At 37.0% G+C, this 13,380-nt stretch overlaps 1 protein-coding gene across 1 annotated transcript; it reads right to left on the bottom strand.

Moving 5' to 3' along the window:
* Nucleotides 1-458: 458 nt before the first annotated feature.
* On the bottom strand, nt 459-13,116 carry LOC107569372 (uncharacterized). Its single transcript, XM_016255454.1, has 2 exons — nt 12,120-13,116; nt 459-710 (listed from the first exon to the last, which is right to left on the bottom strand). The coding sequence occupies exons 1-2, from the start codon at nt 12,771-12,773 to the stop codon at nt 459-461; spliced, it is 906 nt and encodes a 301-aa protein (XP_016110940.1). The 5' UTR covers nt 12,774-13,116.
* Between the last annotated feature and the right edge of the window lie 264 nt (nt 13,117-13,380).

Here is a 13,380-nt window from a genome sequence, read left to right as displayed (position 1 = left end):
TCCTCCAAACCCTTTAATAACTCATACTTATTCGTACACTCAATATTATCATCTTTAAGCACTCTTTTTCTTGCAGTCTCTAAATTGGGCATTACCTTTACAGATCTTCTTCTTTTTGATGCTTTCCCCTGTGTCTCCTCGTTTTCTTTTCCTTGTTCACTTTCCTTTGTAGCAGATTGTTCCTTATTATTCTGATCATCAAGTTCCACAGTGTCCATCACCTTTTGCAATCTGTCAGTCACATCCATCTGTGTCCATAAAATTCCCTCCTGTTATGCATCGCTCAATTCTTTATTCATTTGATCGTCCAGTTCCACAGTATCCAAAGCACTTTGCAAGCTGTCAGTCAAAACGATCTGTGTCCAAATCCCCCCGTCCTGTTGTGTTTGTATGTCCTGTTCGTTACACTCTTTCTGTTGTTCTGTATTGTTATTTGATTCTGGTCCTTCGCCTTGTACTCATGTTTCGTCCTCTCGCTGCTCGTTGTCTCCTTCATGCACCCGCCCACCTACCTGCTGCTCTTCCTCCTCCTCCTCCTCCTCCTCCTCGCCCTCCATCCAACACTCACACTTATTTAAAACCAAATTGCAATCCGGGCATGTCACGGTGTTCCTCGCAAAGTTCCCCCTCTCCTCACATTTAAAGCACTTGAACTCCGGGCAATCCTTCACCACATGGTCTGGGCTCATGCACAGCCGACAGGTCTTCACCTGATGGCTGTGCATCACCCGAAAGTATTGTGGACCCTCTGCCATTTCTATTTTCGTGCTGTAAGGGAGGGAGGCCACCTCCTTCGGGAATCGCGTCTTTACATATCTCGTCCCGTCCTCAATGCTGGTGCCCGGATAAAAACACTGCTTTATTTTCGAAATTGGGGAAACTCCCCATCCCCCCAGTTTATTTAAAATCTCTTCGTCAGTGAGGTAGATGGGCAGATGCATGAAGGAGACAACGTAGTCTCTGTTCTGTAATCTTTTCACTTCGCAGTCCTCTCCCTTGATAATCAGTCCATCTATTAAAAGCTCTGTGTCATCTTCACTTTCCAATGTTATCTCGTACTCCTTTGTTTGTTTCGGTCTAACTGCCAAAATCCTCCCATCCCCGATCCGCTGCGTCACTGCTTTGATGATATCTGCGGCCCTTGAGTCTTTTTTTCTCCTTTTTTAAATTAAATTCCCAAACATAAAATCATAATTTTTACATGTCCATACAATCAATAAAAAACAAGGAGACTAGAAGCCATCATTATCAGGCATGGTAATATGCTTTTGTCTAAGAATACACACAACATAATTTGTAAACATTTTGTAAAAATTCCCCACCTTGTTTTCCAATGTAAAATAATTATACAATATTTGAATATAATCTTCCACCATCCCTTTAAAAAGTAACCACAAATTTAAAATAAAATCCCTATTTTTAGCCACATTTCTCCTTTTCCAAACTGCCTTTTTAGCCAGGATTAGAAACAAATGAATAAATTCCTTATTTACATTATTCTCGTTCATTCCTAACATAAAATTATTCTCCCAGTTCAAATCCCCATTGTTCTCTCTTAAAGCATTAATTATCTCTTTTAGTTCTTTAAAGAAAGGGGTCAATTTTTCACAAAATATAAACAAGTGTAGAATACCTTCATCATCCTTTTTACATACTTTGCACTGGGCATTTGTTTCCGTTTGCATTGCACACAGTCACATTTAAGTAAACACATTATGTCTTATAAAATAATTAAAACTTTCCAGATCCATATCTAACCATTGCCATTTCATGTTCTTCCAAATATCCTTCTCTTCAATTTCATTAAAGTGCCTCGTCCAGAAGTGATTAACGATAGGTTTTTTAAAAACTGAATTTCTAAAAAAACTGTAAAACATTTTAACAGTGCCCATATTAAAATCAATCAACTTATCTTTACATTTTAAAAACACATCCATTTTGTTTTCACTTTCCCCCCCTTTACTTATTGCATCTAGCCATTGCCCTGGAATTGCCACCTTCAAACCATTACATTAAAATCCTCTTTCTCCTCTTCCATTGCATCTATAATAACTTGCGAAGATAAAAATCCCTCTTTTTATTCATATAAAACATCTCTTATTTTTAAAATTCCCACCTGTAGCCATTTTTTAAAGTAGATGTCCCGCTCATGTGTCTTTATTCTCCCATTCAGAAACAGAGGTTGATTTAAAACCATTTCCCTCCCCTTCGGATTAAATTCAACCTCTGTTAAAAAAAGCCTCCAATACGGTGGCCGAGAAGTGCAAAGCAGATCACAATTCTGAAAACAAAATAACAAATTACAAATGCAAGTCTAAAGAACAAAATAACAATTCAGAACGCACAACAACAATTCAGAAAACATTATAACAAGTCAGAAAACACAATGACAAATTCGAAAACAAAATAAGTCAGAAAACACAACGACAAATCAGACAAACCGGAAGAGGTAGGTATAGTTTGAGACAGCGCCATTGGTTTGGGATTACTCACCGCTGACTGGACGAGACATCTGTCAATCAACGTATACAGAGAAGAACCAGCCGAAGAACAGCAGAGTCGTGGTAAAAAGTTCGGAGATGGTATTAAAGTAGCTCAGTTTAAATGTTTTGTATGAATTGCACTTAATCTGGAATAAAAAATACGGGGTGTATATTTACATTTAGTTAAAAGTAGCCATAGGTCATCAGCTCCAGTGGCGCAGATGGATAAACATGTGTCTTTGGCTTTTTGACACGATCGACCCGGGGTTCGATCCCACCTTTTGCCGAACTTTTTTTTCCTCCCTTTTCAAATCTCGTATTAGCAATGGATTCTATTTACACTAAGTGAAAATAGTGTAAATAGCATATTGCTAAAAAGACTGCTAAGTGCAAATACCTAGTTACATTATGTTAAAATACCAGGATTTCTACTATCAAGTATACTACTTGTTGCAAATAGTGGCAAATATCTGCACTTCAGTACTGTAGTACATTATAAAACAGTATGCAATAATAACGTATTGTGTAAATTATCATTTTAATTATTAAATGGATGCCACCTTATTGGTACAATAAAGCCCTCCCTACACCTACCCTAACCCTACCCCATACTTTATTTTCAACTTTTTGATTATTTCCTTAATTTTTATTGAAAATAAATGCCTTTACGATGTGATACGAGATTTGAAAAGGGAGAGAAAAAAAAACTCGGCAAAAGGCGGGATCGAACCCGGGTCGATTGCGTCAAAAGGCCACGCACAGAACCATCTGCACCACTGGAGCTCATGTTTTATAGCCACATTTAACTAAATATAAATAGACACCCCGTATTTTTAATTCCAGAGTAAGGGCAATTCATACACTACATTTAAACTGAGCTACTTTACTACCATCTCCGAACTTTCTACCGCGACTCTGCTGTTCTTCGGCTGGTTCTTCCCTGTATATGGTGATTGACAGATGTCTCGTCCAGTCAGCGGTGAGTAATCCCAAACCAATGGCGCTGTCTCAAACTATACCTACCTCTTCCGGTTTGTCTGATTTGTCGTTGTGTTTTCTGACTTGTTAATTTGTTTTCTGAATTGTTGTTGTGCTTTCTGAATTGTTATTTTGTTTTTTAGACTTGCATTTGCGTTTGTAATTTGTTATTTTGTTTTCAGAATTGTGATCTGCTTTGCACTTCTCAGCCACCGTACTCCAAGCACTTAAAACTTCTTGATAAAATCCTGGTATCCCCTCTAGCATCCAATTTTTAAGTTCCATCCATAAAATGCTATCCCCCAATTAAAAATTGCCACATTTATTTAGATAAAAACCCATTAATTTCTTCCATTCAGCTTTGTATGTCCCATCCAAATATTTTCTTACAACTTTCACCCTCATACTTTTCATTTTTTGTTCTACATCCACTAAACCCATCCCTCCCTCATCCAGCTGCCCTATTAATGTTAGATAAGCAATCCTCGAAGGCTTTTTATCCCATTAAAACTCTAGAACACATTTCTTCATCCTTTTTAAGACCCAGTTTGGCAATGGCATCACATGTAAAACATACCACATTTTAGACAACATTAACATATTTACAATTAAAATTTAACTTCAAAACCTGCTCCTCCAGAAAATCAATCTTCTCTCCATTCCACCCACTATCCCTTCCCACATATTATCTACTGCCACTTTTTTGTTCTTTGCTAAAACCACCCCTAAAATCTTAATTTCCTGCCCCTCCATAAACTTAAAAACCTCTGTTAAAGCCTCCGCCCCTCCAAATTTCATATACACAGTTTTTTCTTCATTGAGTTTTGCACCAGACCCATCACAATAAAATTTAATTTTTTCCATTACTTTTTTAACGCTTTCCATATCTTCCACCACAATTGTCGTATCATCAGCGTACTGAAAGATTTTCTTAAGTTCCCCTTCCTCTTCTATTTTTATTCCTTTTTCCTTATTTATTAAAATTCCTAAAGGTTCCGCCACCAATGAATATAGCTGCACTGATAGTGAACACCCCTGCCTTATGGACCTTGAAAGTTTAAAAGGTTGAGTTAAAAAAACATTACATTTTACTTTCGTTAAAATATCCTTGTATAAAATTTCGATCCATTTAACAAAATTTTACCCAAAACCAATTTTTTTAAAAACTGAAAATAAAAATCCATGCTCTACTCTATCAAATGCTTTCTCAAAATCCAAACTAATAACAAATGCATTCTTTTCCTTTTCTTTTATATAGCTTATTATGTCTCTTATACTGCTTGTAATGTCTGCTATGTCCCTCCCCTTTACTCCATACGCTTGATTAGTTTCAATTATGTTTGGCATTACATTCTTCAATCTGTTGGCTAAAATCTTAAAATCAGTGTTAAGCATTGTGATGGGTCTAAAGTTCTTCAAATTTGTTTTATCACCCTTTCTTTTGTAAATTATTTTCATTAAACCTAACCCCATTCTTGGATTAACTCCTTCTTTCCTAAAAACATCATCATAAATTTCCTTTAAAATCACACTTAATTTTTCCTTAAAAACTTTACAAAATTCACTTCCAATGCCATCTATTCCTGGACTCTTTTTTACTCTTAGGAGGTTTATAGCTTGTATAATTTCTTCTATTCCTGTCTCCCTTTCACATTCTGTTTTATCTTCTTTTCCAACTTTCCTAGTTATCTGTTGCAACAAAACATTCATTTTCCCTTCATCCACCCCTTCTGATTTAAAAAGTTTTTCATAAAAAGTCTTTACTTCTTTTAAGATATCCCCTGTATTAATAACTGACCGGCCATCTCTGTTTTTAAGTTCTTAGATCGTTTCAGCTTTTCCCCTGCTTTTTTCAAGATTAAAAAATAATTTGGTGCATTTCCCCCCCTCTATTGTGTATTTAGCTTTACTTCTCAACATAGCTCCCTTGCATTTCTCTTCCTCAATTTGTTTCAGCCTCTCCACTATTTCAAACACTTTTTGTACATTTACTTCTTTTTTTGTTTAACTCTTTTTTTTTTAAATTTTCCTTATTTCTTTTTCCTTAGTCCTTTTAACCCTTTGCAGTACCTTACAGTACTTAGTTGATTATTTCTTTATTTCAAATTTCACATTTTCCCACCATTGTCTTTTATCTTCTAAATACATTGCATCCTTTTTTTCCTCATTTAATAAATTCTCAATCCCTTTTTTTAAATTTTCATACTTTAACATTTCTGTATTTAAAATCCATACCCCAGGTTCCTTCATTTCCCTTTTAAAATCCACCCTCATTAAAACCAATTTATGATCACTTACAGTCGTTTCTTTATAAAATATATCATCAATAAAACAATCCAAATTTCTTGTGCTTAAAAAATAATCTATCCTAGTTTGGCACATAAAATTCCCCACTAATTGTTTTCTTGAATAATCTCTCTTCTTTTCATTTCTTTCCCTCCAAACATCAATCATATTTTTTTCCTCCATCAAAAATTTAAGTTCCTTCCTTCCCCCATCTGTTTTAAAAACCATCCCATTAGCCATGTCTATTTTGTTAAAAACAATATTAAAATCTCCTGCAACCACCACCTTCTCCCATTTCTCAATTACGACCCTTAAAGCATTAAAAAATATTTTCTTCTCCTTTTCCTCATTTGGTGCATGTACATTTACTAAAATTAGTTTTTCATCTTCAAATTCAATTTCTACCGCAATACATTTCCCTTTTTTATCATCATACATTTGTTTTGTCATAATATCCTTCCCTTTTCTTATTAAAATAGTCACTCCTCCTCCCATTCCTTTCTCCTTGTTATTAAAAAATATTTCCCCTTCCCACCTTGTTTTAAATTCTTCCATTACATTCCCTTTCCAGTTTGTTTCTTGCAGTAAAATCACGTCGTCATTTTACTACAACTCTTTCACCTTTTCAAATTTAAAACCATTCAATAACCCTCTTGCATTAAAAGTCACAATTCTCAAAACATTAAATAAAATAAGACAAGTAAAACCCTCATCTTATCAGTCTGTATCCTCCCCTTCTTCTAAAATTTCCCTACTGTCCTGTTTTTGTGCAATGTCTTTTTTCACCACTTTTTTCCTTGCTTTTTCAATATTTGGCGTTACCTTTCTCGCTCTTCTACTTTTGTTCACTGCCACCATGTTGCTGCCATCCTTGATGTTTTCATTCCCTTTGTCTGCCCTCCCTCCTTCGTTGACCCATTCCTGCTCCTCCGCTTTGTCCAGTACATTTTGTAAACTTGCAGTTGTCTGCATTGGTGTCCATGTCTCTTCCACTTCCTCTGTTAATGTAGTCTGTTCATGTCCGCCATCAATGTCTCTGTTTTCAACGTCATTTCTCTCCAATCTTTTTTAATCCTCCTGTTGCTCCTCTTCATTATCACTCTCATACATCCACCCACTCACCTGTTCCTCCTCCTGTTGCTCATTGTCCATCCAACATTCACATTTGTCCAACACCATCCTACAATCTGGGCACCTCACCGCAGTACAGTCTATTGCAAAATGGCCTCTTTCCTCGCATTTGTAGCACTTAAAGTCCGGACAGTCCTTCATTATGTGGTCAGGGCTCATACACAGTCTACAGGTTCTCACCTGCTGGCTGTAAATCACCCTAAAGTATTGAGGACCTTCCTCCGTCTCCATCCTCGTGCTGTAGGGTAGGGAAGCCACTTCCTTCGGAAACCGCACTCTAAGGAATCTTGTTCCATCTTCTATGCGGGTGACTCCCCCATCCCTCTAGCTTATTTAAAAGCTTGTCGTCATCCAAGTATGCGAGCAAATGCATGAAAGAAACAACAAAATCTCTATTGTGCAACTTTTTAATTTCACAGTTTTCCCTTTTATGATTAAACCATCAGTCCTCCTCATGCTCCAATGTTATCTCATATTCCTTCATCAGTCTTGGCCTCCCCGCTAAAATGCTCATCACTTCAATCTTTTCTGTTAATGCTTTAATAATGTCCTCCGCTCTCCCGTGTTGTACCACCGACAAATCCACCACCACTGTTGCTTCTTTTGTGTAAATCCTCTTCTCAACTATTTCAGTATAATCCTTTTCTCTATGTTGTTTACCCAGTCCATTTTCTATTTGCCTCTTTGTTCCTCATGTCAAATCCATGTCAGTTGCCAATAATCCGTCCATTTTACAAAAAAAATAAAATAAAATCAACAGATCCCTCCCAAACAGCAAATCTGTTGGGAGGACACAAATAAAACAAAAATAACAAAAAACTAGAAACAAAAACACTTATTTTAACAAAACAAAGTAACAAACACAAAATGTTTGGGTGAGCCTCCCTCACCCTCCTGTGGCCCAATCACTTCCTGTTTGCTCACTAGTGCCTCTAGCGCCCTCAGGGTGGTATGGCCGTAAGCGGGGACTGCCACAAAGGGTGGGCTATTTAAAGATCAGCCACTCTATAGGCCAGTGTATTAGATAAGTAGTGAAGAAAACGCTAAAGCTTACAGCACCTGGTATTCCCAAGCAGTCTCCCATACAAGTCCTAACCAGGCCCGACCCTGCTTAGCTTCGGAGATCAGACGAGATCGGCGCAGACTTTTTTTTTTTTTATTGAAGTAATTTATCAATTCAAACATACATATCAATTATTTAACATATTAAAATACATAAGATGATTTCTTTGACATAAAACTCCTAAAATTAAGAGTTTACAGACATCTTACTTACAAACATTTAAAAAAGGAGTCATTAAATGGTTTAATCTTTTAAAAATGACAATTCCATCCCCAAGTCATTTAAAACCTTTAAGACCTCCAGAGTAAAAACATAATAAAAAGCATCCATAATTTCCTCCAACTTAAAAAAGTAAAACAGGCATTCAACATATTTCTCAACTTTTCTTTTCCCATACTGCACTTTTCATCAACATCACAAGTAAATTAATGAGCTTTTTATTTTTACATTTCTCATTAATGCCTAACATTAACACCTTTTCCCACTCAAAGTTCCCATTTCCTTCTCCTCTCAAAATTAAAATCATGCTTTTACATCTCTCATTAAAAACTTTCAGCCCTTTACAATATAAAAACAAGTGTAAAAACCCTTCGTCTGCATCCTAGCATACTTTACATGTGGCACTCTCCTCCATCCCAATTTTGTTTAAAATCACATCTGTAAACACTGCTTTGCTCCTGATAAAATACTCCAAATTTTCCAGTTTCGTCTGTACAATTTTCCCATTTATGTTCCCCCATATATTCTCTTCTTTTACATCATTGAAAATCCGTTGCCAGTATTCGTTTACAACAGGTTTCTTAAAAACCACATCTCTAAAAAAACTATAAAACATTTTCACAGTACATTCTTTAAAAGCACACAGTTTTTCCCCCAGTCTTACATACACATCCTTCTCTTGTTTGGCTCCTTCCATATTTTCCACTCTCTTTATCCATTCTCCAGGTATTGCCTTTTTAATTATGTCATATTTCTTTATCAGTTCCTCTCTGCTAAAATCCTCCTTTGCCTCCTCCATCATGTCAACAACGTACTGTACTGGTAAAAATCCTTCTTTGAATTCATATAAAACATCCCTTACCCTTGTGATTCCCACCTCCCACCATTTCCTAAAAAAGACCTCTTTCCCTTCATAAAGAATGCCGCTGTTTAAAAATAAAGGCTGGTTTAAAATGTTCTCTCTTCCTTGTATATTAAAATGCACACACGTTAAAAATTTCCCCCACGCACCCATCAATTCTTTATACAAATCTGGCAACCCCTCTGTAATAAATTTTTTCACTCTCATCCATAAAACATTATCCCCCAGATTAAAATTACCACATTTACTTAAAAAAAGATTCCATTGCTCTTTTCCATGCCGCCTTGTTTCCTTCGTCCAGATATTTGCTTATCATTTTGACTCTTAAACTGTTCTTCCTCTGCTCCACATCCATTAGCCCTAGTCCCCCCTTCCCCACTGCTCCTATTAAAGTGTTATATGCTATTCTCGGCGGCTTCCCGTCCCATAAAAAATCTAAAAAACATTTTTTCAGCCTTTTTTCTGTCCACAACGGCATTGATGCCACATATAAAATATGCCATAACTTAGAAACCATTAAAACATTCACAATTAAAACCCTCCCCTTCAAAGTTAAGGACATTAATCTCCAAAAATTCAGCCTTCTCTCGATCCCTCCTAAAATCTCCTCCCACATAGTTCCTTCTGCTTTCGTTTCATCCTTCCCCATTAAAACACCTAAAATCTTTATTTCATTCATTTCCTTAAAATCAAAGTGCCCAGTTAAACCCTCAGTTCCCCCAAATCTCATGCATACCGTTTTATCCTCATTCACTTTAGCCCCTGATCCCCTGCAAAAGTTTTGTACTATTTTCATTGCTTCCCCTACACTCGCCAGATCTTGAAGCATTAGCGTAGTATCATCAGCGTATTGAAATATTTTATTCTCTCCTCCCTCTATGCCTATCCCTTTTATTCTCCCCTCCTGTTTTACCGTTAATCCTAGTGGTTCTGCAACTAAAGCATATAAAAGTGCCGACAATGGGCAACCCTGTCTAATTGATCTCGTTAATTTAAAACACTCTGTTAAAAACCCATTACATTTTACTCTCGTTAAAGCACCTTTATATAAAATCTTAACCCATTTAATAAAATTCCCTCCAAAACCAGAACTCTATAGAACCCCAAATAAAAAATCATACTCTACCCTGTCAAAAGCCTTCTCAAAATCCAAACTGATTATAAAACCATCTTTCTTCTTTTCTGTAATATATCGTATCGTATCTTTTATGCTCATTGTTGTATCCGCAATGTCTCTTCCTTTAATACTGTATGCTTGGTTTGTTTCGATTATACTGGGCATCACTTCTTTTAATCTGTTAGCTAAAACTTTTGATAAAATCTTCAGATCGGTGTTAAGCATTGTTATAGGCCTATAATTCTTTAACTCCACTTTGTTTCCTTTCCTTTTATATATCAGCTTCATTAATCCCATTCCCATCCTTTGGTTCATCTCACCTTTCCTAAAAATCTCATCAAATACTTCTTTTGAAATACTGGTTAAAAAATCTTTAAAAACAATGTAAAACTCACTCCCCAACCCATCAATCCCCGAACTTTTTCTTTTGTTTAATCCACTTATTGCTCTTTTTATTTCTTCTTCTCTTACTTCATCATCACACTCTTTTTTATCCACTTCTCCTACTCTTGCTTTTATTTGCTTCAGTAATTTCACTTTTTCTCCTTCTTTTACCCCCTCTGTACAGAATAAGTCCTCATAGTATGATTTTATTTCTTTCAAAATGTCCTCATTTTCCTCGACTATTATCCCATTTTTGCCCCTTATTTCTTTAATCATTTCTGCTTTTCCTCTACTTTTCTCTAGATCAAAGAAAAACTTTGTGCACTTCTCCCCCTCCACTGTATATTTTGCTTTGCTTCTTAATCTTGCAGCTTCATACTTCTCCTCTTCCATTTCCTTCAGCCTACCTTCTATTTCTTTTATGTTCTCTATGCTTTTTTCCACCTTATCCCGTTCCTTATTTAAGTTTTGTCTTAGCTCTCTTTCCTTATTTTTCTTACATTTATTAATTAACTTGCAATACGTTATTGTAAACCTTTTTACCAGATATTTCACGTTCTCCCACCATATCCGCTTATCCTCATTATACATTTCATTTCATTTCCTTTTTCCTTTTTCCTTTTCAATTATCTCCTTTATACTTAAAACATAATCTTCATTCTTCAAAACCTCTGTATTTAAAATCCAGACTCCCGGCCCTCTTTTCACTTTACTCCAGTCTACTTTAAAAAATAAAAACTTGTGATCGCTAAAACTGGTTTCTTCATACTTAATCTTTTCTATAAAATTATCCACATTTCTCGTACATAAAATAAAGTCAATACTTGTTACGCACACAAAATGCCCGAATATTTGCCTCCTTGAAAATTATTTTTTCTTTTCATTTCTTTCTCTCCACACATCGATGATATTATTTTCTCCCAGTAATGCTTTTAATTATTTTCTCCCCGTGTCAGTTTTAAAAACCATCCCTTCTGCCATGTCTTGTTTACTAAAAACTGTGTTAAAATCCCCTATCATTATTATTTCCTTATACTTGTTTACGATATTTCTTTTTCCTTGCATTTTCCACATTTGGTTTTACCTTTAATGTTCTCCTTCTTATTTGTCCTCTCACCCCTCTGTCTTTTTCCATGTTGTCCATACTTGTTTCTTCTTCACTGTCCATTTCTTTGTTCTGATCATCCATTCCTTGTCCATCACTCTCCACGTTATCCCGAAGATTTTTAAAACTGTCCGATATTTCAATTTCTGTCCATTGGGTGTCCTGTTCTGTTGTCGGTTCCTCATCCTCATCATTCACTTTTTCTCCTCCTTCCTCTCGGTTGCTCGTTCCTCCTTCTGTTTCTTTTTGTTGCAATCCTTCTTCCTCTTGTCCTTCATCAGTTTCTCTTTCCTCCTCGCTGTTTCCTTCATGCACCTGTCCATCCAACCGATGTTCCATACCTCCTTCCTCTCCCTCCATCCAACATTCACATTTATTTAAAACTTCTTGACACTCCGGGCACCTGACAGCCTTACAATCTCTTGCAAAGTGTCCCCTCTCCTCACACTTGTAGCACTTAAAATCTGGGCAGTCTTTTAGCAGGTCTTCACCTGATGGCTGTGCATCACCCTAAAATACTGCCGCCCTTCCGCTGTTTCCAGCTTCGTGCTATATGGCAACGATGCCACTTCTTTGGGGAATCTCACTTTTAGGAACCTTGTTCCGTCCTCAATGTCAGTGCCCGGGTAGCATCGTCTTTTAATCTTTGAAATGGGATTAACTCCCCATCCTTCCAATTTCCCTAAAATTTCATTATCATCAAGATAGACGGGCAGGTGCATGAAGGAAACAACATAGTCTCTATTTTGCAAATTTTTTACCTCACAGTTCACTCCTTTTATTATCAGTCCATCAGTCAGTTTGTCACATGTTTCTTCCTTTTCCATTGTCAGTTCATATTCCGTTCCTTGTCTTGGCCTTAGTGCCAAGATTTGCCCATGTCCACATTGTTTTGATACAGCCTTGATAATATCCTCCGCTCTCACCTCGATCACATTCTCTACGTTCACAATCACTGTAGCCTCCTTCAGATATTTTCTTTGAAGAAACTTCTCCCTCGTGCCTTGGTTCTTTCCATTTCCAGCTCGTAGTCGATTTCCCAGTAAAGTGTCATTTGCCGATCGTGTCTCTCCGCCTAGTCCTGTGTCGTTTTCCATACGTGTCTCTCCAGCCGGTCCTGTGTCGTTAACCATTAATCCGTCCATTGTAAGAAGAAAAACAAAACACAAATAAAAAAACAAAAAACAAAAACGAAAAAAAAGGGGGTAACCACCCTCCAGCCAGCAAAATGCTGCTGTTAGGTGGTTTAAAACTGACAAACCACACAAAAAACTAACCTAAAGTCCAAAACAGCTCACAAACTAACACAAACAGAAAAAACAAAATGGAGGAGAGCCTTCCTCTCCCAACTGCAGCCAAACACTTCCTGTACACCAGCAACACACTAGCGCCCTCAGGGTGGTATGGCCGTAAGCTGGGACTGCCCCAAAGGGTGGGCTATTTAAAGATCAACCACTCTATAGGCCAGTGTATTAGATAAGTAGTGAAGAAAACGCTAAAGCTTACAGCACCTGGTATTCCCACTCATTCTCCCATCCAAGTACTAGCCAGGCCCGACCCTGCTTAGCTTCCGAGATCAGACGAGATCAGGCGCAGACAGGCTGGTATTGCCGTAAGCTGGGACTGTCCCAAAGGGTGGGCTATTTAAAGATCAGCCACTCTATAGGACAGTGTATTAGATAAGTAGTGAAGAAAACACTAAAGCTTAAAGCACCTGGTATTCCCAGGCAGTCTCCCACCCAAGTACTAACC

Source organism: Sinocyclocheilus grahami, unplaced genomic scaffold, assembly GCF_001515645.1.
Source record: "Sinocyclocheilus grahami isolate Dianchi unplaced genomic scaffold, SAMN03320097.WGS_v1.1 scaffold1340.1, whole genome shotgun sequence".
NCBI classification, from domain to species: Eukaryota; Metazoa; Chordata; class Actinopteri; order Cypriniformes; family Cyprinidae; genus Sinocyclocheilus; species Sinocyclocheilus grahami.
This window is presented reverse-complemented; position numbering and strand designations above follow the sequence as displayed.